The sequence below is a fragment of the Lagopus muta genome, chromosome Z, assembly GCF_023343835.1.
Source record: "Lagopus muta isolate bLagMut1 chromosome Z, bLagMut1 primary, whole genome shotgun sequence".
In the NCBI taxonomy this organism is placed as follows: Eukaryota; Metazoa; Chordata; class Aves; order Galliformes; family Phasianidae; genus Lagopus; species Lagopus muta.
Window position 1 is genome coordinate 34,018,829 of NC_064472.1, and position 23,502 is coordinate 34,042,330.

At 40.5% G+C, this 23,502-nt stretch overlaps 1 protein-coding gene across 3 annotated transcripts; it reads right to left on the reverse strand.

Annotated features, from left to right (window-relative positions):
- Nucleotides 1-107: 107 nt before the first annotated feature.
- PLIN2 (perilipin 2) lies at nt 108-13,540 on the reverse strand. 3 transcript variants are annotated; one of them, XM_048931175.1, is made up of 9 exons: nt 13,405-13,540; nt 11,152-11,208; nt 10,861-11,056; nt 10,143-10,225; nt 9,441-9,726; nt 8,960-9,144; nt 8,133-8,267; nt 7,167-7,457; nt 108-1,312 (listed from the first exon to the last, which is right to left on the reverse strand). In XM_048931175.1, exons 2-9 carry the CDS (start codon nt 11,179-11,181, stop codon nt 1,178-1,180), a joined length of 1,341 nt encoding a protein of 446 aa, XP_048787132.1. In that variant the 5' UTR covers nt 11,182-11,208; nt 13,405-13,540; the 3' UTR covers nt 108-1,177. The 3 variants fall into 3 exon arrangements, with proteins under 3 accessions (XP_048787132.1, XP_048787133.1, XP_048787134.1); XM_048931176.1 differs by lacking the exon at nt 13,405-13,540 and adding an exon at nt 12,905-13,345; XM_048931177.1 differs by lacking the exon at nt 108-1,312 and having other exon boundaries at nt 2,855-7,457; nt 13,405-13,539.
- Between the last annotated feature and the right edge of the window lie 9,962 nt (nt 13,541-23,502).

Below are 23,502 nucleotides of genomic sequence, written 5' to 3' on the forward strand. Positions count from 1 at the left end.
AGCAGCGCCAGGCCTGCAGGGCCGGGCTGGCCTGTGGGGGCTCCCTGGCTTAGGTGATCGTATAACCTCACCGCGAAAAGCAAGTAAAACTCGCACCGACAGCAGGCTGTGCAGTTCAGTCTTTTATTTCAAGGCATTTCTGTGGCCGGACGCGGCCGGGGAGGCGGTGCCGGGCCCATCCCCAGGCGCGCTGCCCCTGCCGACGCGCGGCCCCGCGCCCATGCGCGGTTGTGATCCCCAGAGAAACGCTACGAGCGGCGTCCGCCCGGCACCGCTCACTCAGAAAGCGCTGTGTGCTCTCTAGCGCGGCATTTCCTAGCAAGCAGTTAACCCAGTGTTTGTTTAATTGTGAGAAGGTTACTGCTGACAACAGAAACACCCTTACCTTCAATTCGCTTCTTGACTTTTTTAACCTTTTTCTTATCATAAATCTGCTTCTACCTTACCCTTCTCTATTCCCTCTCATTTCCTAGTATCTTCCCCCTCCATTTCCAGCTGCCATCCTTACTTCTGCTCCACTTCCTTTTCGAGCATTTAGCCTCTCCTGCTGAGGCCTCACAACAGTCAGCATCGGGATGGCCAGCAATTTTGCATGCAGGAGGTAAAGCGGAAAGAAGGAACATCCTGTTGTACACAAAGCACCCATGCCAAAGGGACCCATCTCTATGCTGTTAGGGCATAGAGCCCAGAAAAATCAACCTGAGAGAATCTGAGATGGCCCAAGTCTCCTGCCCCTCCCAGCAGCAAAGAGGTAGATGCAGAAGAGCTTTTTTGGGAAGACTGGAAGGAGAAGTTGTGGGGCAAATCCTCATAAACTCCTTTTGTTGGCAGCCCTTTATGCAAAGCACTGGGGTGTTCTCTTGGCTGTTGCCAACTGGAAAACAAACAGCTATACAAATAATTAGCAAATACTAGAACGTTGGATATGCTCGTTAGGCTATACCTGGCTTGTAGAACAGCAGCTTGACACAAAAGCTAATAAATTAATTTAGCATGTAGTCCTTGGAAAGAATAGTCAGTTTTGATGCAGCTAGAAGAAACAGCTCTGATAAAAAAAAAAAAAAAAAAAAAAAAAAAAAAAAGTCCAAAGCTAGGTAGATTTGACTTTTAAAAGGAGAAATGTAAGTTAAACGTGGCAAGAATACAATGTATCAAAAATACATTTTCCTCTTTCTCTTCATTCAGCTCTTTGCCCTGTAGTATATGGGCCATTTGTGCGTGAAAAGTCTTGCTGATCTTCTTCGTCCAAATCCAAGATGTCTGGGATATCATCTGACTCTGAAGACAGGTCTGTAATAGTGAAATCTGGAACCTGTGTAGGAACAAAATTTAAAAAAATTCAAAAGTAGAACGAAATAAATGTTGTACTCCTGACTGAAATCAAGAGATGAACATGCTCAGCATTTCTTGAAATCAGACTCAAAATACTAAATACGGAGTTAAATATGTTCAGTCACAAACGTGGTATCAAGGCCAAATATTATGTAAGCTATAAATCAGTTGCTTAGAAGAAAGGGTTTTATAGTGGGCATGGAATAGAGCTAAACAGGCTGGATGGGGCCTTGGGCAGTCTGATTCTAGTAGGAAATGTTCTGCCCACAGCAAGGGTTGAAACTGGATGTCCCTCCCATCCAAACTACTCCACAATTCTGTATTTGGAATGAGTAGGGCACGTCACCATGCTCAGTAACTGTCTGATCAGTGATAATTTTCTCTGTAAGTTAGGAACAGGATATTTCTATTATTTCTGACCATGTTGATCCTATTGATCATAGGGTGACCAACCTCTCTGACTGAAGTTGGTGTTTTCTTAATTTCCTTAGCACATATGCTGTAAGTTAAGGTAGTTAACCCCATTAATGTAAGATGTTCACATCCACAAAGCAATTTTAAACTGGAATGTATTGGTGCAGCTGAGCAAAACAGGGTTTGTCTCAGTATTATTCATCTAAGTTTTGAACATGCTACATTCTTTTAAAAGAGAACACATTACTATCTGCATCAGTGTAGCCAAAGCGGTGCAAATTCCTGATGTTTTAGGCTTGCTTAGGTAAAAGACCTTCACTTTTGTATCACTTTTGTGTTTAGTTATACTCTCATTTCATAGTTGATAAGAAGTTGGAACAAACTAGTAAGTCAATGTATGCAACAGAGAATGAGATCAGATAGGACCCTTCTTCATACCACTCCTCCATAAGATTGTTAGATCTTCTTATATGGACTAGCACAAAGCTTACAGAAAACTTGTATGAAATTATGCAAAACATACATCAGCAGTTTTGCTCTCTTACAAACCAAAAGTTAATGTCAACATTAACTTAATTTTGAACTCATATCTTCTTTTTCTTGCTATTTTTTTTTTTTTTTTAGAGCTGAGTCACTAGCAATTTGAGAGGTAATTCTTAACTTTGTTTGCTTTCAAAACAATAACTTGTCTTTAGTCATCAGAGATTGTAGTATCCAAAAGAGATCTATTTTCAGTCCAAGTAACTTAACAAAACTTGAACAAAGCACTGCACAACACCACCAACAAGCCATACGTTGAATATTTGCTGATTATGCAAATAAAGAACATATCATGCTCAAAAACTAACAAAATTAAGTTCAACTTTCTGTTTTTATGTCTCTTTTTAAAAATCAGCTGCCTTAGAGGAATGTTATTTTGGATGGTTTGAGATTTTTTTTTCTTTTGACTAAAGAGCTCTTTATTTTTAAAATGCGGAAATGATCTATCAGTTGTTCCTAAATTCTTTCACTATTTCACTAGCTCCACTGTATTACTGTAAGCTTCAGTTTAGAAAATACTAGTCATATCTACAGAATGAGCTTTCCACTTTTTTTTTTTTTTTTTTTCCCCTGCAGTTTCAGGCAAACTAGCTGGGGCCCAGCAGCAAGTCTTTTGCTTACACAAATCTTTTAATATGGATTTTGCCAACATGTGTGCTGCTATGGACATGCTTGTGAAGCTTTCATACTATGGGGAGTTTTTTTTATGAATGTTTGTATTTAATACTTTTCAGCCAATGATGATAAGCAACAATGGCAAGTGAGAAGGGAAGTTTCAACTAGCATGAATGGAACAAGATTCCAAGGTCTCTTCCAACTCAAGCAATTCCATGGTTCTGTAAAATGTCAGAGCTCTGTAGCCCAAACAAAACCCTTGTGTTTTTTGAACTAAAAGTATACTAAGTTGATGATTCTAAGTTTCTGTGTAGTGTATCTGAACTGTTTGATATATGCAATAATTAAGAAACTAGTAAAATTACAGGGAAAATTTACGAGTAGGCTCTTGTTAATATTTTAGGCTTTTCTCCTTCCATTTGAGTTTTCAGCAGTTATTAGAATGTTAATCATTTTCAGTCCATAGGTTCTCATATACTGCTGCAAAAAACCTATGACTTTGGAAGATATCTAAGTCATCCTTAACTCTAGTGGGCATTTTAGCAGACATTCTTTCAGGCTGTGCTAGAAAAAGGCAGAAAATTTCATTCTGAGTATTGTAATTATTATAGTCCAAGGATAAACCATCTAAGATTACCAGCAAGAACATATCCACACAAGTTAGTGTTGCAGTTCAGTTCAAGCATCCAGTGCATTCCTCATTAGGAAAAATCTAATAATTTAAATCCAAGGACTTGCATTTGATATAATAAATCAGGATCATATTAATTCACCATTACTTAGCCTTCGCGTCCACCAACCAAGGTTCCTAATTCCTTAATATTCTGTACACTTGCTTTGTAAGCAGGTTAAAAAAGAAACCACAGTAGAATGATACAAAGTTTTTGTACAGTGTTTTGGCACAACATACTGTCAGCTCAGCCGTTATATAAATATTTAACCAGTCATTCCTCTATTTGTGGACACTAGCTGTAGCTCAGCTGTAGAAAGTCAAAATAACTTACACAGAAGCCACACAATAATACACAGTGAGATGAACGTTTCTCAGGACTTGACAGGGAAATTATTTCTTTGCTTTCTATTTTTGTCTTCTTGCTGGTCATTAGTAAGGCTAGATAACCCTCTAAAAGAGTGCGATCCTGAGTGCAACTTAAGGCAGAACAGAAAGCTCTTACTGTTGCAGTAATATCAATTACTGCTGTTTATTTCTCACTCTTCAGACAGTGAGCCATTTATATATCTTATTTGATTCCTCTTTTCAGTTTGAAGGTCCGTAGCCATACCTGAGCTTTAAAAAATATGCATAAAAATGGAGAGTCCCTTCATTGAATGAACAGCTGCTTGCAAACCTGATTAGCCCTGCTCTCCTTCAAAGCATTGCTACAAAGGGTGCATCCTATAACTCCTATTACAGAGATTAAAAAGAACTTGGTCAGTACTTAAAACAGAATTAATTGCTGAAAGAATTACAAGAGGCTTAACTCAGGTTCTAGATGGAAAGATATCTTGCTGCCTCATATTAACTTACACTTAAAAACCCCTTATGCAAAAAACAAGTATTTAAGGCCGAAAATTCTAGAATCCTAATCTATAGTCCTCTGTCATTACAATTTTATTATACTCTTTTTTAGATTCCAAAAGTTTTAATCCACTCCCATAAGAAGGCCAGAGTGTATATAACTTGTTTTAGTGCTCACAACTATACCAGGAAGGAGGCATTCGTCCATGTATAAACATGCCAACTAACTGCACCTTTGACTAGGGGACAGGCTTCCCTTTGACAGGGAACTCCAGCTTTGCATCACTCTACTTGATGACCTCTTTGAAACCAAGACCATTGCTGCTGCATTAAATGATTGCAATGCACAGAGCGCTAGATTTATCTGGAGAGCTCTAAACCATGGCATCTTATTTCTGAGTTACAGTAACTCCCTTGCAGAGCAAGGAATCACAAGACTTACTGGTGAACAACTCCAAAGTCTTGAGTGTTAAATTCGTATCAGTCAAGTTCAAAAGAGCATACGTAAAGTTAAAGAAATAATTTATACTGGCTATAGGGAGCCAGCAGCCAAAGCAGGTAGCTGGGAGTTTCATACTCAGAGAACACTTAAAGGGAAGAGAACGTTGACTTTTGCCTATATCCTTTTTAGTCACTGTAAGACCATCTGCAAGTTCACAGCTGAGATCATTAACAGTAAACACCAAAAAAAAGCAACAGTAAAGCGAAGACTGAATGGAAGGGTACACAAGAACTCAAAAGGAGGAAGGAAGACGTTACTTATCTATACACACAGACACACACAAACACATTTTTAATGTCTACTTTTGCATTGCAAGCTTGCTTTCTCTCAGACCCAGCTTGAAAGAGTCACAGAACAGCAAGTTACAAGTTTTGCACACCATTCAAATGGAGACAGACTTTGGCTGCTGAAGCATTTATTACTAAAGTACAAAATGAATTACAAAAAGTTGGCTACAAAAAAAGCATACAACAGCAGGCAGCTGGGTACAAACAGCATGAATCTTGTCTTTATACTATGTTATGAAAAATACACTTTGATAATGATTTAGTCAAGTTGCTGTGTAATACAATTGTACTGTTAGTAAGAACACTGGCACAGCATTTAAGTAACTCAAGCTGACTCAGTCAGAAACCCCACTTCCTGCTATGGATTTCTGCACGTATTTTCATGAATTAGGTAGCAGTTCCTTTAAGACAGCCAGATACAAAATAATAATCAAACGCATAATCTGCAGCAAATACAGAATTTAAGTACACTTAGCTAAAATGCAAAGCTTTTAAATGCATTTCATAGCACGTAAGGCTATTATATGCTGGGTTTCTTTCTTTCCCAGCACATCCTTATCTCTAAATTTTGAAGGATGGACTATTTGGTAGATAAGGACTCAGGCGGAAGGCCACAGCTAGAAGGTTATGGTCAATGGCTCTGTGTCCAGGTGGAGGCCAGCAATGACTGGATGCAGTGCACCCTCAGCAAGTTTGCAGATGGAACCATGCTGAGTCGTGCAGCTGATATGGTAGAATGAAGGGATGCCATCCAGAGGGACCTTGATAAACTTGAAAGGCAAGCCCCCATGAACTTAAAGTATAATAAAGCAATCCCAGATATGAGTACAGTCCGGGAGAACTTCTTGAGAGTAGCCCTGCCAAGAAAGATTGAGGGGTCCTGCTAGATGAGAAATTTGATGTGAGCCAACAGCAAGCGCTTGAAGGCCAACAGTACCCTGGGCTACATCAGAAGAGAAGCCAGCTGGGTGAGGGAGGTGAGCATCCCTCTCTACTCCACCTTTACAAGGTCCCATCTGGAGTACTGCATCCAGGACCGGGGCCACCAGCACAGAGAAGATTCTGAGCTTTTGGAGAGGGTCTGGAGGAGAGCCACAAGGATGATCAGAAGGTGGGAGTACCTCTAATATGGAAACAGGCTGAAGGAGCTGGGCCAGCAGCTGTGGGGAGACTTTGTTATACTTAAAGGGGAATTATAAACAGAAGAGATATTTTAACTCTTTTTTTTAAAAAAAAAAAAAAAAACACTGGCAGATAGTGATAGGAGAAGGGGGAATGGTTTCAAACTAAAGGAAGGAAGACTTAGATTAGATGTCAGGGGAAGTTTTTCTGCTTAGAGGGTAGGTGAGGCCCTGGAACAGGCTGTCCAGAGGTTGTGGATGGCCCGTCCCTGCAGGCATTCAAGGCCAGGCTGGATAGGACCCTGCAACCTCGCCTAGTGCTTGATCTAACTGTTGGCAACCCTTCCAGCACAAGGGGCTTGCAACCTGATGATCCTTGAAGACCTTTCCAACCCAAGCCATTCTGAGATTATTCTGATAAGAAATTAAACAACAAATGAAATGCTTTTAATTGCAATTTATCTAATTTAGAATAAAATGATTAGTACCATTATTAAGCAAGGTGAGGTTTCTTGACTTTACAGACAAACAAGGCATCCTGACAACTGTAAGCTGCCAATTTTTAGGCACTTAATCACATGTCTGTTTTAGAATAGCTTTACAACTGATTTGTGGGAGAGTCTCTTCTCACCACTCCATGTTTTTTCTCTGAGACTTTTTGACAGCTACAGTTGTTAAACATCACTTGTTTGGCCAGTCTGCAGGGTACACACATGCTGTGCAATTTACTCAATATTGTGTTCAAGCTGTTTGTCTTTCTGGCTGGAATTTTTCTCCCCTTCACCTTCGTTCTCAGCATGCTGAGGGCCAGGCAGTTGTGGGTAAAAGGGACCTACCAGCCAGTTGAGCGGTGTGTTGTTAACAAGATAATCCATCACATCATCCAGAGACTCCTTCATTTTCTTCAGCTGTCCTTTGCTAGTAGTAAGAAAGCTGTCTGATAGTTCCTGGAAGGAGGATGCTGATCGGAAGATTTCGTAGACATCACCAGCCATTGAGCGAACACTGTAAACCTGATCCTGCACACTCTGTGGCAGCCCCTGTATGCTCGTAACCAGTGTGAGGCAGGTGGTCTGAAGCTGTTGAGTGAGACTCTGCGCAATAGCTAGAGTTCTTGACTCAATGTGCTAGAAATAAAAGCATGACAGCCCGTCAGTATATTTTTAACGACTATAACTAGCTTCATGTTGCTCAAGAGACAAGGGAGAACAAAAAGGGCAAAAGATGTAGAAGATAATGTAATAATGTTTAAGAACAAAGAGTCAGAGATAACTTGAAAGTACTTGATTTTTTAATGCTCAAGTACTTTGTGGAACAGAAACACTGACAGCTTCTTCCTAGCAAAGATAAGCAATCTCTTGTTTCATCTCTGGATAAGAAATGATAGCAAGTAAATATATTCTAGTCAATGAGCCACTGTTCAAAGCTACATATGACTATTCCTCAAACTGCTTTATACTTACAAACTGCTATTTCTGGTCTGGCCATATAAGGGAATCCCAGCTATCTAGGTACAGATATCTAAACAAGCTCATATGTCGAGCAGGATGACTACTCTTTTGAAAAGACAATGAATCCAGTAGTGCTTGCAGAAAAGTAGGCTTGTTTATGAATCAGGATGTCTCCTACATTTCATAGTAATCACTAGCAGTTGTCCTGGGCTTCAGCATTCAGAGTCCACATTTGCTCATAAGTATTCTGTGCTGTTAAGATGTTATGCACTATACAGACTGTTAGCTTGCCAATATCACCTTGACAATATGCAATGCATTTATTTCTAGTTTAGATTTACATCTATTTACCTCAGCACTATGCGATTCATCACCATCATTTTGACCTGTATTTTTCTTCCATTCTACCCAGGATTGATAAAGCTTTTCCTGAGCACCAAGAAGTTTCTGATTGGCACTATTCATGTTCTTTCTGGCATACTCGATCTGAAATACAGCCAAACAAGGAAGTAAAGAAAGAGTCCAAAACAGTTTCATTAGGGCTTTGTAACCCTTTAAGCATCTGAAGTTTAGGATAAGTGACTGGGGAATGTAGCACATTGCTTATCTTCAAAGAGAAAACTAGAAAACTAGAAGCAGTTTACTTCTCTATCTACCTGAACTATTTTACACTCCCCCAACTAGCTTCCTACACAAAGGAATTGGAAGTACATAGAAGGCCATAACTTTATGTACAACTCCTGTTGTACATAAGGTATGTATATCAGATTACTGAAGTACCCAGAAATGCTTAAACACCCACAGCAAGAAAAGCAAGTGAAGCATCCTACTTTTTTTTTTTAGCATAGAAGAATTAGTTAAAGCACACTAAAGTGTTTCCAAATTGCAAGACATTATCTTCGCTAAGTTGTATCAGAACAGTAATACCTTTTTTAACATGTTATTTCTATTTCTGCAGTGTTCGAAATTAAAAGGAACTGGTAGTCTGTTTGCAGATCACTTTGACATAGGATCTCTCCTATCTGGTTGTGAAAAGCACCAAGTATGACGTTCTTAATATTTTGAAAATGCATTTAATCAGGGAGCAATCCTATTTTCCCATGTCACTTTTTCTCAGTACTCTAACCCTATACCAACATTTGCAGCATTTTACACCTAAAGCAAAAGCTTAAACTTACCAGACTAACAGTGTTGTGCAGCTGAGAAATTGTCTCCTGGCCTTTTTGTTTAGCATCTCTCACTTTGTTTAAGGCTTGTTGGTAGGCACGTGCACGGAACTTTGAAGACAGAGATCCTAGTCGAACATAATAACTTGGCTTTTGGACTCCAACTTCAAAACCTTCAACTTTCGCAGCTTCTCTTTCTGGTAATTGGAAAGGAAGCAGATTGATCAGTGGAAGAAAGCTTTAGATTAGCAAGATAAAGTGTTTGCTTAGTAACAACTGATTACTGGACTTGCTCACAGTCTTAACTAGAGGTTTAGTTGATAGAATTCTAAAGTATAGGGACCTAACATCCATTCTACTTGACTATCTATCAACAAGGCAGTTTGGGAAGCACATGCCCCCTCTCCATTACAAACAACTAGTAAGCAGATGATTGCTTATTTTTTCTCCAGTATAAGTATACCAACAAAATTAAATCTTGAAATGGTCTTACCTAGTTCTGCTTCTGTTAGTGGGAGATACTGGTCTACAAGGGTCTCTGATTTAGTGAGAGCACTGTCCATTCCACTGCTCATCATTTGCACCACACGACTTCCCAAGACAGTGTTGATGCCACCATTGACAACAGACTTAGTCATTTCTACACTGTCTTGCACTGCTTCTTTAGTCTTGCCCACAACTCCAGTGATTTTGTGAGCAACAGTTTCCTTGGCACCAGTCATGGTGGTTGTTACAGCTTCTCTGGCTCCAACAACTACACCCTTAGCATTGGCAACAACCTGCCAAAGAAAATATGTTAGTTCACAGAAATAAATAAAATTTGCTAGGGAGAGCTACATAACCCTAGAAACTATTATACTAAAACTAACAGTAACATAAATCACACATCCTCTTCATACTGCACAGGAAGAAGATACTTAAAAAAATAGATGTCCACCAGTGAAGAGTAGCTACACCTATGTTAAATAGTGGGCTAACTTCTTTTAAGGAAAAGAAAAAAATAAAAACAGGGCTCAGTGACCTTCAAAAAGCAAGAAGGTGTTCTATAGAAACACCCTTTATCTCCTCATGGCTTCTAATCTGTGAAGCAAGTGTGGTTTATAGAATCTCTCCTCCTTGCATTTTTAGAGATAGCAGAAACTACGATCAGTATACATGCTCTTCTGCTTAATATATGTACATGGAAAGGACTTACCTTATCAGTGGGTTGATTCAGTATAGGAAGTCTCTCTTCAATTTTATCAAGACCTATACAAGCATAGTTGTTGGCAACCACAACTATAGAAAAAAAAACAATGATTGTTTTAAGATGTCGGTTTGTCTTAATTTCAGCTGATATTTCTTCTCAGAATGACGCTCACACAACAGCACACACAAAAAAGCTTCTCCCCCCTTCTCATTGAGATTTGAGGCAACTAAGCCTCAAAAAGAAGACAGCTTTTATCACGCCCTAAGCAAGCTCACTAGCTGACACAGTCTTTTCTTAGACCTTACAAGCAGCTGTTGTAACAAGCTGAGGCTTCTGCCAGAATTAGGAAACTGGTTGCAAAAGTCTTGTGTTTAAATTTGGCAACTGTGTCACAAGTTGTTCTCTTGAGAGAAAGTACAAAGTAGAACTTGAAAACAGGTGAAAGGTGAGGAAGGTGTTGAGCAAGAGACTACTTAACCACCCTGCAACTCAAGAGGAGCCAGTCAGTTCAGTGTTACTAAAGCTTGAATTTGCTTAGCATTTGGAATTCCCCCTCCCGAAATCATACCCATCATGTAATCAGTTACACCAGTTACTCAACAAGCAATGCAACAGGTTCAGTCAGCACCAAACCAGCACTACCATGTTTAATTGTAAGCACATCTGGATATAAAAAAAACAATCAGCTGAATTAAAGTTATCAGTAACCCCATATTAGCCTTACTCTGTGGTTCCAGTTTCTGGATGATAGGCATAGCACTAGTCATGGCTACTGAAGTAATTGTCTTCACTCCTTTCTCTGCTATCTCACATACTGACTTCAAATAGGGATGGTTATCCTTTGTGGTTATGTAGGCTGTAGACACCATATCATAAGTGGAGCTCACCAAAGGAAGGTTTGCTACCCTCGATACAATGTTCTGTTTAAAAAGAAAGAAGCTAGTTTACTCATTTTTCTAAGCTTGACAGTTAAAAACAAACAAACAAACAAACTACTGGGCTAACTTGAACTTACCTGTTGTGGATCAATTGCTGCTAATGCCATTTTTTCAGGTCTTGAATCTTACAGAGCCTATGACAGGAGCATATCAGAGTTAGCATATCCTCATAAGCAACTTTATCTAAACACCAGGCTTTCAAACTGACAAAATTCCTTTGTAATCAACCCCAAAGATAAAGAGGATTAAAGATGTGAACTTTCTTGCAAGCAAGAGCTATGTTTTACTGTATTAATTTGAAGTTCAAAAGCTTTGTTTCTTAAGTGCTTTCTTCGGGTTAGGCAATACAAGTAAGACACAGGCTTGGTGCAGAGTCACTGGAAGACTGTATGGAAGAAATGCACCCAGGGTGTTGGTGGACGCATGGCAAAACATGAGCCAGTGTGAGACACCACACAAAAAACTTTTGTCTCAAAGATTACTGTGGAATGCAAGGACAACTGGAGGTGTCTCTGCCTACACTGGGGTGTCAGGAACAAGGAAGATAAAGGGAAGGTCTTCAAACCAGTCACATTCCAGACTACTCCCAAGATGTGGAGGCACAGCCTTGTGTGGAGCCCTTGGCTTATCTGATGTTGATAAGCCTGCACCAGACTATACAGTATATACAAGGATTCCACAAAAACAAAAACTTCTTTTTCCTGTATTGTATGTTCCCAGAATCACGGAACATCGCAACACTGGTGGGAGTTATCACTGCATTCATATGATGAGCCCTTGCTTTTATTTGTGACCTTTTTACTATCACTTTCTTCATCCTTCTTCCCATCCCCAGGCTTAAATAACCAAGAATTTAATAACAAACTGGTTGGGCAAATATTTGACTTCATTTTGAGTCTTAATTTCATGTTGGATATACATATCATGAATCTTCTTGTTTCTGATAGTTGAAACAAGACAGCCAGTAGTGTGCCCAGATAGCCAAAAAGGCCAATGGCACCCTGGCGTGTATCAGAAACAGTGCTGCCAGCAGAAGCAGTGAAGTGATCATTCCCCTGTCAGCTCTCATGAGACTGCACCTCAAGTACCATGCTGTTTGGGACCCCTCACTACACGAAAGATACTGCAGCCATGAAGCACGCCCACAGAAAGGTAATAAAGCTGGGGAAGGGTCTGGAGAACAAGTCTTATGGGGAACAGCTGAGAGAACTGGGAATGTTTAGTCTGGAGAAGAGGTGGCTCAGGGAAGATCTTGTAGTTCTCTACATAATACATGAAAGAAGGTTGTGGCAAGGAGGGAGTCAGCCTCTTCTCCTGTGTAACTAGCAGTAGGACTAAAAGGAATGGGCACAAGTTGCACCACAGGGGTTCAGGTTGGACATTCATAGCATTTCTTCTCAAGAAGAGTAGCCACACCCTGGAATGGGCTTCCCAGGGATGTGGTCAAATCACTGTCCCTAGAGGCATTCAAGAACTTAGATGTTCTACTAAGGGGCATGGCAGAGTGGGGAACTATAGGTCATAGGTGGATGGTTGGACTGGATGATCTTTGAGGCCTTTTCCAGCCCTGACAAATCTGTGATTTTATGACACACAAGAAACAGGAACTTAAGTACAGCAGTTCATCAGAGAATTACAAAAAAAAAAATTATGACATATGGATTCATTTATTTTTCTAGAGAAATGCACATAATTGGTCCTAACTGTAGAACCAGTTAGGAAGAAAAGCCACACAGTTGTTCTTAAGCTAACAGTTCACTAAACCTGTAATTTAGGATGCCTGAAGGAGGGATGAAGAATCTGCCATGAGTAGTTTTACTCATTACTCACTCCAGTTAGCGTAATTGAGTCAAGCTTGAAACGTGAGCCATCACTGTGGCCCAGATCTTGAGAACACTTGGACGACTGCAAAAAGCACCAATAACGTCAGTACAGTTCTCACTCAAGTTACACCAATAGAGGCTCAAAGTGTTCACAAGCTACCTCGCTATAACGTGCAGAATGAATGCAGAGAGGTTGAACTAAATCTGCAGAGACACACCCGGCAAGCCCGGGACCCGCACATCTTCACAGCAGCAGGTCCGGATCGCCCTCACCGAGCAGGCAGGACGCAGCCAGCAGCGGACGGGCACCCGCCGCCCGCGGGGGCAGCAGAGCGGCCGATGCGATGACGGAGGCAGGGGGGCGGCCCCGCGGAGCGGGAAGCCGCAGCCCCCGGCGAGGCCGGCAGGCAGGCGGCCACCGAGCTCAGCCATGTTGCGGAGCCGGCCTCGAGGTCGCCGAGGGCTCCCGCAGCCCCGGACGGCCGACGAGAACCGGGCGGTACTCACCCGGGGAAGAAACGCGCCGTCACAGCCGCCGCCGCCTCGAAGCTCGAGCGCCGCCGCACAGTACGGAGGCCGGGCCCCGTCCCTCTTTTTATGGGGAGCGGCCGCCGCTGGCCGCGCGCCGCCGCGCTCTCGCGAGAGCAACACCTCCCCGAGCCGCGCGTCACAGCCGCCTTGCGCCCCGCCCCGCGAACGCGCGGTGCCGCGGCGCCATCCCGCCGCCCCCGTCGGCCTTGCAGCGTCCACAGCGAGGCCGGTCGGTTGTTTGACTGCTGGAAGTCACCAGCAGGCGTGGGGAGCGGAATTACCAGTGTTGCTATCGAGCATCTCAGCAGGAGGGTAGATTCTAAACCAGAACGTAAATAAGTACGTTTTATTAAAGGAAACTCTTGTTCAGCCGATCTTTCAGAAAAATCAGATCTTTGTACCTTAATGCACAAAAGGAACGGAAGAAGCAGCCCTTCAGACCCTTGGCCAGGTACAAGATCCACAGAGATCAGAGCCAGGAGAGGACGAGTCACGCATGAAATGCTCACTCTCGTCACGTGAAATCTTTCAGTTTGTACATTTGGGCAAGGAATACAGCAAAAGATTGGGCTGCACTAGTCTGAAATCAGGAACTAATGTCCACCCAGCGCCTCTAGCCCAGGACCACCCTTCCTGGAAGCGGGAACAACGGCAGGCCAGCCAGATTGCAGGAAATGGCTGCAAACTCAAGCACATTCTTGGTGTGCTGAAACTTCTAGCAGTGCTTCACTTTTAACCGATAAACAAATCTCCAGGCCACAGCACAGCTGTGGGACACCAGGCAGGCACAGAAAAGCATTCCAGGCAGCGATCCAAAAGCGTATGTACCGTTAAAGTTGCATTGGGCTGGTTGTTGTGATAGCAACAGGGAGTAGGATCTGCATGACACAATAGATTCGGGTCTCCACTGCCTAACAATGCTACATGTGATACAAATATGTATCACATATATGAACAATATCAAATCAAATATGTATCACATATGAACAATAACACATGTCACTCTTGCACTGATATTTTTCCTACATTAAATTTTAGCTTCCTTGCTGGAAAGCCTTAATTTTTAAGGTGAAACTTTTTAATTTTTAAAGGTAAAAAATGATGAAAACTGGTTTATCTCTAAGACATAAATACCAGCTTTCCATTATGCTCTTTCTGATCCCTTTTGCTGCATCCTAAACATAACTCAGCCAAACAAATCCTGATTTAACAGCTACTGCTCAAAACAAGTAGACCTTCTTCTCGTCAATATTGGGGCAGCAAGTCCTTCCAACACAGAGCATTACAGTAAGAAGTGACATTATCTGCCCAGAATGGAGAAAGGTGGCACCTTTGCTCATTGGACTGACTAGCAAGATCCAAGCTCTCTACATAAGGAAAAGAACACCTCTTGCAAAACCTTGCAGCAAAATACGTGGATCATCTCTCCTTCTTATTTGCCTATTACTCATGTTAGAATATTATAAAATATTAATTGTCCCAGCTAACAATACAACTACTCACCAACTCATGCCCCACTAGCCACATCTCACACCTGCCAACCAAAGACCAGCCATCCCCAAGCAGCAGTTGCACCCCAGCCACTTCCCTACAGCTTGATAGGCCTCCACATGAAGGCTAGAAGGCTATCACAGAATCACAGAAAGACTAGGGATCTTAAAGACTATCTAGTTTCTGTGCATTGCACAGGACACCACCCAGCAGATCAGGTTGTGCAGAGCCTCATGCAACCTGGCCTTGAATGTCTGCAGGGATGAGGCATCCACAGCTTCTCTGGGCAGACATTGCCATTGCCTCACCACTTTCTGAGTCAAGAACTTCCTTCCAGTAACTAATCTAAACCTTCCTTTTCTTAGTTTAAAACCTTTCACCCTTGCCCTATCACTATCTGCCCTTGTAAAAAGTCAGTCTCCTTCCTGTTCATAAACTACTTTCAAGTAATGGAAGGCTGCAGTGAGGTGTCTCCAGAGGCTTTCCTTCTTCAGACTAAGCAAGCCCAGCTCCCTCAGCCTTGCTTAGTAGGAGAGGTGCTCCTGCCTTCTCATCATCTTCGTGGCCCTCATCTGGACCTTCTTCAATAGCTTCATGTCTGTCTTGTGCTGGAAGCCCCCAGACCTGGACAGAGTACTCTATGTGGTGCCTCATATGGGCAGAACGTAGGAGAACAGTCACTTCTCTCATCCTGCTAGCTACCCTTCTATTGTATAAACTGCTCCACTCAGTGTTGTATCATCAGCAAACTTGCTGAGGGTACACTTGATCCTGCTATCTAGGTAATGTATAAAGGTGTGAAAAGCACTGGTCCAAAGATGGACCCCTGGGGAACACCACTCATGACCAGCCTCCTCTTGCATTGTCACTGACTATAAACCATCCAACTAATTCATTATCCACTGAACAATCCACTGTTTGAATCCAAATGGTGAAGATAAAGACATGATGTGGGACCATGACAAAGGCCTTCACAAGTCCAGGTAGATGACATCAGTTGCTCTTCCTTAGTCTTACTAATATCCACGGTAGGAAGCCACCACTATATTGGTCAGGCACAATATGCCATTGGTAAAGCTGTGCTGGCTGTCACAGATTGGTTCCTCATCATGCATGTGCCTTAACAGAGCTTCCAGGAGGATCAGCCTGTAGTTCCCTTGGTCTTCCTTTCTACGTTTCTTAAAACTGTGAGTGATGTTTCCCTTTTTCATGTCACTGGGAACTTAGCCTGACAGCCATGAATAACTGAATATGATGGAGAGTGGCTTGGCAACTATGTTGGCCACTTCCTTTAGAATCCTAGATTGTATGTCATTGGGCCTCATAGACTCATACACATTGTAATTCATTTCTAAGCTTAGCAATCCTGCCTTGCACAGTTCAGTCTCTACATTTCCAACTACTTCCTTACACACTTAAGTTGTCGGTCTACTTTACATTTCAGTTTCTTGGTTAAGTCTTTTGTATATCCATGTATGAAAACCTTTCCCCTGGTCTTGGTTAATTATGTCAGTAGCTTCCCTGACTTTTCCCTCCTGTGGAGGGGATATCAGATCTATGAAGCATGATCCTCCTTTTGTAAGCCCGCACTAATTGTCTTTATAAGAGTGTTAACCTTATTCTGCTCAGCCCGGGAGTGGAGACTACTCCAACCTTTTGTTTCTGAGAAGTATGACCTGCAGGCTTTCCCTATTACATGCTCCTTTTCCTTTTGGAATGTACTGGTCTTCCAATGTGTCTTATTTTTGCTGTTCTAAGATCATTACCTCTTACCTCTTCAGATGTGACTCAGTTAACCTGACAGCTGATTCAAAAGAGAAGAACTGGGTGAAAGGTAGCCCTGCTATGACAGGCTTTTATTATCTTACTTGAGGTTAGACAAAGGAAAGCAGAAGTGTAGCAGGCATACAGTAAGTACAATACCACCTCCACAGCACATCTGGGATGCTTAAGATGGAAGAGGAGAGGAACTCATTCTAGATTGGTGGTGACAGGAGGTAAAGTACACATTACATATACATACATATTGGATAGTAATTTTTTGCATTTAACTTCACACTCCATTTTTTTGCAATTTGTACCTCTGACCAGTGTCCTTGGGCAATATGTTGTTACTGTTATATGTAGTACTTTCAGAAAGATCACAGCAGGCCTTCACATCTCATGTGACTTACATGTTATAACTCCCATCAGTTCACAAACAGCCCTGTAGTTTCCAGGCTTTATTGTTCTAATACACTGCGTGAGGCCATGACAAAAGTTGTGGCACTTAGCATTAAAAGGAAAATTATTTCATAATGAAATGCCAGCACAGAGAATAACTAATATTATACATATTGGGCAATTATCCAAGTATCATCAGCTAAAAAAAAATACAACAAATGTTGTGCTGATGCTTACATAATCCCTTTATTGTTTGATTTTATTGTACTAACAACTATAAGATGGACGAATGGCAAAAATGCCCAGACTGTATTTTAGAACTAAGGATGTGGTCAGTTTTCAGGATGCTTTGCACTTTTCTCAAGAAATCATCATTCCAAAAATGTTTCTATGTATTTAGATAAAATTATCATGGCTCATTCCTCTTTCAGATTGTCATGTTGTTTCACTGATGCTAACTAACAAGTCAGTACTTCAGCAGTTCGTATTCATCACCAGTGACAACAACGACGTTCAAGACTTCTCAACACAATGTGCAGAAAAAGTCTCCTGAGCATAACCGGGTAAATTTCCTACAATTTCATTTTAAGGAATTTAGTCCTGGTTTTGGATTTACAGGGAATAGGACTAAACCACAGATTTCTTCCTAGGTAATAAAATTGTTACTAAATTGCACAGAATAGTATTTACCATATGCATTTGACAGATGCAAAAAGAGAGTTGACTACACAGCACATTATGGACTATGCTGTGAAGGCATTATTCAGTCAGTTTAGTTGCTTTAATACTTTTACTCATTTCACCAGCATGCCTCTGTTTTACATTGTATGCTATGCCTGTGAATAACATCTTTACTTAGATGTGACGTGCTGTTCTCGAATTTATAGCATAATCAAAGAACGCTGTTGGGTATATTTTCAAGGAATTCTGATGTGGAAGTAATTTTTAAGAGTGGCACTGTCATTTCAGTATGTATTAGGAAAGGACAGGGAGTTGATTAATAATTTAATACTGATAATTGCCCTGCTAAGGATGTATTATCATCTCAAAAATTGGTACATTCTAGACAATAGACAGGTAAGAAATATCTCTGTTTGATGTTTTTACTTGACAACTCATGGTCTGGCAACAACAGAAAGGGGATAGTACCAAAATATAAGTAACATTCAATGATCATCATGTTCACTCAAGAAGTTTCATAAAACCCTTCATGATGACGAAGCCTGTATTAGTCAGAAGTCAGACAGCAACACTTAGAAATTTTGATACATCAGAACAGTAGCACATTACTGGTAGTTGCTGGTCTGTCAGGATTTCATTTGAGAAATTATTTTGGTGCAGAACTAGGATATTTCTGCTGGTTATGACTTTCAATGCCATGAAACAACATGTGCCAGGTTACTTTTGAGGATAGAGAGCTATGAATCAAGCATGACCCCAGAACAATCAGTGCTCTCAGTGGCAGCATAAAGTCCCACTGGGTCTAAACAGGGTCCCTGGGCAGGGAGAGTTTGGTGATGCTGGCAGATCCCCTCAGAAGTCCAATAGTCATCAGATAAGGCAAAGTAAATAATCATGTATTAGGTGAAGGCAGGAAATGGAAGCAATTCAAGAGCAGTAGAAAACAAGAATGAAGAAAGGCACATCAACAGCACATCTCAAGCCTGAATTTAAATGGGATGCCTGGCCATGGTGATGGTCTCCAGTGCATAGATATTTTGACATCAGGAAACATTTTGCACTCAGCTTCAGTAAAATTCACTCTTTTAATTTAGATAATATTTCCAATAACTCTAATAAGCCAAGTCCATTTAAAAAGCTGATATTTCAGATTTTGGTTTATATATCGAGGAACATATTTCTCTATATCAAGAGGATGAATGTCAGGGTAACATAATACTTCCAATAGCCAGAGTAACATATTTCAGACAGACAGAGTAACATTCAAATGCCCTTCATAAGTGTGCAGTGAGTTACTGGGGTTTTCCACAAGATCTGTTACCATTCCTTAGATAACTCCTGACCTTTGCAATATAAGGTGTGGCTGAGGTTACTCATTACATATCTTACTCTATTTCCTTAAAGAAAATTAAGTATTTTTTATTTTTCACTTACCACTGCAATAATTTAACTACATTCTAGGCCCACACAGCAAAACTTAGTGCAAGCCAAAATAATACAACAAAGGTCTCTCCTAGCTAGAGGATTAAATCCTAAATAAAAAATTAACTTGACAAAGATGTTTTTAAGATAAGGCTTAAAAAATCTCTGGAATATTCTAGGAGAAAGCTGTTCAACTGAAGCTTAATCTGCTACCCTTCTTCAAAGGAAGATAAAGAAAGAACAGTCCTGCTCAGAGGAGAAGCCTTTCCCCCCTTCTTGTCTTCTACACTCTCAAGTGAAGACTTCCCTACTGCAAAAGCTAAGATATCTTCTATAATTCTCCACCTACCACAATTATTATTATTTTTTTTCCATAAACTAGCTAAGTATTAGCTAAAGCATACTAGTGGAGCAGACTGGATACCGTCCTTTTGATAAAACATTGTCTTTAAATATGAGTTACTGATGTGTAACTTGCGCGTACAAACATTAACTTACCCTGGTTGAACTCCATTTGGCTGCTTTGATACAATCTATAAATAATGACTCACCTGTAGCAAAGAGTTCAGAGTTCACCAATCTGCGAAATCAAACACTTTTACTAAAGCTTGCTGAACTGTATTGCACAGAGCTGGCATGAACTCTCAGAATTATTCCACGTGTGCAAAATATGATGTATTCTGGCCAGTGATGCAGCGGAGTGAGAATCATCAGACCAGAGTTCAAAATCCACTGGTAATGAAGAGGGCCTATTCCAGGCTTTTTACTGGCTAAATTCAAAACTGATTTAGAATTTTTATCACAATATTTGCATGGTGTTCCTCTCAAATTTCTTAGCTCCTCTGAGAGGCATGGAATATAAGCTTGGGCATCCCAATTTCATTAACACATTTACCTGACTTCCAAGCTGCAGATATTTGTCTCTCAGTGAGAAAGGAGCATAAGGCTGTTGAACTGCAATCCATCTGTGTTGACCTAACCTAATTCAATAGAACTTGGGACTTGCTAATTTGCTTCTCTTTATCATATCTAGAAATTCTTTGCAGGAAAGTTGTGAAATTTGTTCACTTCCAAATGCTATTCTGACGTTCAGAAACACAGCCCCTCACTAACCATGCTCAAAAATGGCAGCAAAGCATCCCATTATGCTGATGTAACTGTTTTAGATTTAGGTCCTACTGTGTTTTGTAATACAGTGTTGCCTTTTATCAAATGGGAAAACCTGGGCCAGGAGATAATACGACCTTTTCTCAGTGCTCAGTTGGAGTTTCTGGTTATTCAGCATTTCTGAAAAGCATCCCAAATTAGACATTTAGTATCTGAGGCTATCTCAATAGCTGATTTCTAGCTTTCAGTGTCTCAATCTTAGAAACCATAAGAGAAAAATGTTCAGTTCAATTTCTTATCAATATATCAATATGAAATGTTCTCAGTGAGAGTCAATCTCTGGGAAAGTTTTGATCATTTGTTCATTGCAGTGGATGTCCCTTCCAATTAATATGATTCTATGACTCTTTGTCCAACAAATTCATAAGAGGCTCAGGAGTATCAAGAAGCCAAGGAAGACCTAAAAAAGCAGATCCTGGACTCTGATAGCACCTCAGATGAAAAAGGATTGACTGAAAAGAGGAGTAAGGGAACAATGGACAGCTTCAGGCTTACCAACCATAGACAACTAGACAGTGACTTCTGACTGGAGAAACAGGATTCAATCAAGAATGACTCACATCTAATGAAAGCTGATCTGTATAAATATTGTGAGCCTTGCTTCCTGGCTATGTGCATATGGGCAACAGATTTTATTAAAGAACAGAGAACACAGGCCTGCCAGGAGACAATAACAGTGCAGCTGGAATACAAGCTCAGGACTGCCTGAAGTATTTGTCAGAGGAATACCACACTTCCTGTAATCTGTTTGTTGAGAAAAAAAAATGTTTTTCCCAACAAATCTGGTTTATTAAGGGACAGTAAATAACAGATGTCTTGGCAATTATCTTAAATTCTTTTTAAATATTTTAATCTAGTTTTTAATAGTCCCCAGGTCCTAAATTTCTCCTTGACTGAAGTGTTCACTGGAGAAAATAATCCAAACATCTGTTCTGTGCTCTTCTGTGGTTGAAATGGGCTAGAGAGCTGCAGAAGAGATGCTTTGTAGCAGGTGTTTTATCTCTGGACTTCAGTAGTGTACAATTCCACTTTTAATTGCCACAGAAGTCATGTTGGTCATTCTACAAGTGCAAGACACCATGGATGTCCCTCTAGCAATCTTGACAGTGCAAGTGCTGCTCTGAAATGTTGTTTTCCTGGGCATTAGTTCTATACTGACTCCGTTGTAAAGGACTCCTATGTAGGTAGGTGGTGAATTACAGAGCTTCACATTCACATTAAATTGATTTCTGATTCATTAGTGATTTCTGTCTTTGCATTTTTTGTTTCTTAACATTGCACAAGGGATCTTATTTCATCAAGAGCAAACCGCTGGATAACTCCTTGCTTAGGGGTTGCATCATCTGAAATAAATGGGAAAGCTCCTGTTAGTTTAAGAGATCTAAAGTATCTAAACTACTACTCTTGTAGCTTTGTCTTTTTCATCGTAGCAGGGAACGTTTTCTTAATCTGAGCAGCAAAACATTCTTCATATGGACTAACTAAATAAAAACGAATCATAATGATGAAAAGGTTTTTAGATTTTCAGCAGTGAGAGACTGAAAAACCTTGTTCTTAATTGGTTGGTTTGTGTGAATCCTGCACCTTCAGTGATTTTACAAATTGTTTTTAGAATGTTTTTTTTTTTTTTTGCTTGTTGGTTTATGGGTTTCTTTGTTGTTGTTTTGTTTTGTTTGTTTTAAGTGAAGGCTAAGAGACTTCAGCCAGCATCCTTCTCTTTGAAGTGGAAGAAGATATTTTCCTTTGCTTGCCTTCCTCTGGCTTTTGTCCTTAGATTTATTGGCAAAGTACTCCCTGGGAGTATTTCTTAATTCACTTCTGGTAAAATCAGTTAAGCTAGCTTACACAGGTTCAAGGCAGACAAGAAACTCAGGCTGTGAGAAGGTGCTTCTCAATGTTCTCTGCCCTGAAGTTCAAGGAAAGCTGAAGGCTGTTTCTTGCTAACTCTTGCTTCTACTTAAAGCAAAAGGAATACAGAAACAGGAATTCCATGACAGTCCAAGACTGTAAGAGAAAACATAATGAAGCACTGAAGAAGAAACAAACAGAATTTAAAAAATGATATTTCCATAAGCTTAGTTGAATTTATGAAAGTGAAAGCAGTTCTGCCCTTATGCAGATTTTGTGAAGTTCATCCTAATAGTTTAAGGTATGCAGTATTCTCTCCTGCATGCCTTACTATTATTCTATCATCTAGCAATCCATAACACCAGTGTGAAAATCATCCTTTATTATTTTTTGTTCATAGCTCAGTAATTATCTAACTTGATGCATCCGTTTGTATTAATTTCACACATAATTAATGGATAAACTGTATTAATAGCCTATTTGTTATGGAGGGGAGCAGCCACACGTTTGTTTTAGAGTGTTATGACCCAGCATTCTGAAACGTGTAAAAATTCACTGGAACTGAAAGGCATTTTAGCTGATGAAACTATCAAGGTCGTATTTCTCTGATGCATACAAAGTAAGAGAAAAACTGCTTCTTCATAGCAGCTGTTCACTGTTCCTTGCCACATCAGTCAGTACCCCCTCAGGCCTGCCCAACGAGCCAATTGTGTAATACCTCCCAATCCAATTCCACCAAAGTAAAGCAGGCTATTTCTGATAGCTTAATAACTTCGTTAACTTATCTCATCCAAATCCTACGAGTTAATGAATGAATATTCACACAACTCAACTGCTGGATCTGAAACTGCTGCAACCTTTAATAACGATGACAATCTCTTGCCCACGCACTGGTGAAATGAAAATAGATTGTGTCTTTCTCATCCAAAACAGTAATCACCATGGAACAAAACCTGATAGAATAACTTTGTCACCAAAGTAAAACTTCAGATGTGGTTAGTTTTTTCCCAGGTTTTCAGTTTAAAACAGATATTTCAAATCAAAACTTTGAATGAAAGTTTACATAGCACCTGATATTCTACTTCTAAAGCTCTGTTGTATAATCAAATGAACAATAGATGCTGGCTTGTACCTGTCAGTAAGCCTGTGTAACAGCTCTCATGCAAGATTTCAGGTCAAGGGTAAAAGCAGCTTGAATTACAAGAACAAGAACAAAGCACAGTTGTTGGAATTGCATATTTCAGTCATATATCATGTAAATAATAGCAGTTTGAGAACAAAAAAGACAGATGTAATGGAACG

Coding starts and splice junctions, on each gene's coding strand:
- PLIN2 (XM_048931175.1), bottom strand. CDS start 11,181: ATGGCATTAGCAGCAATTGATCCACAACAG. Junction 8,268..8,959: donor TGCACAACACTGTTAGTCTG/GTAAGTTTAAGC, acceptor GCTGTATTTCAG/ATCGAGTATGCCAGAAAGAA. Junction 1,313..7,166: donor ACACACCGCTCAACTGGCTG/GTAGGTCCCTTT, acceptor GTTCCTACACAG/GTTCCAGATTTCACTATTAC.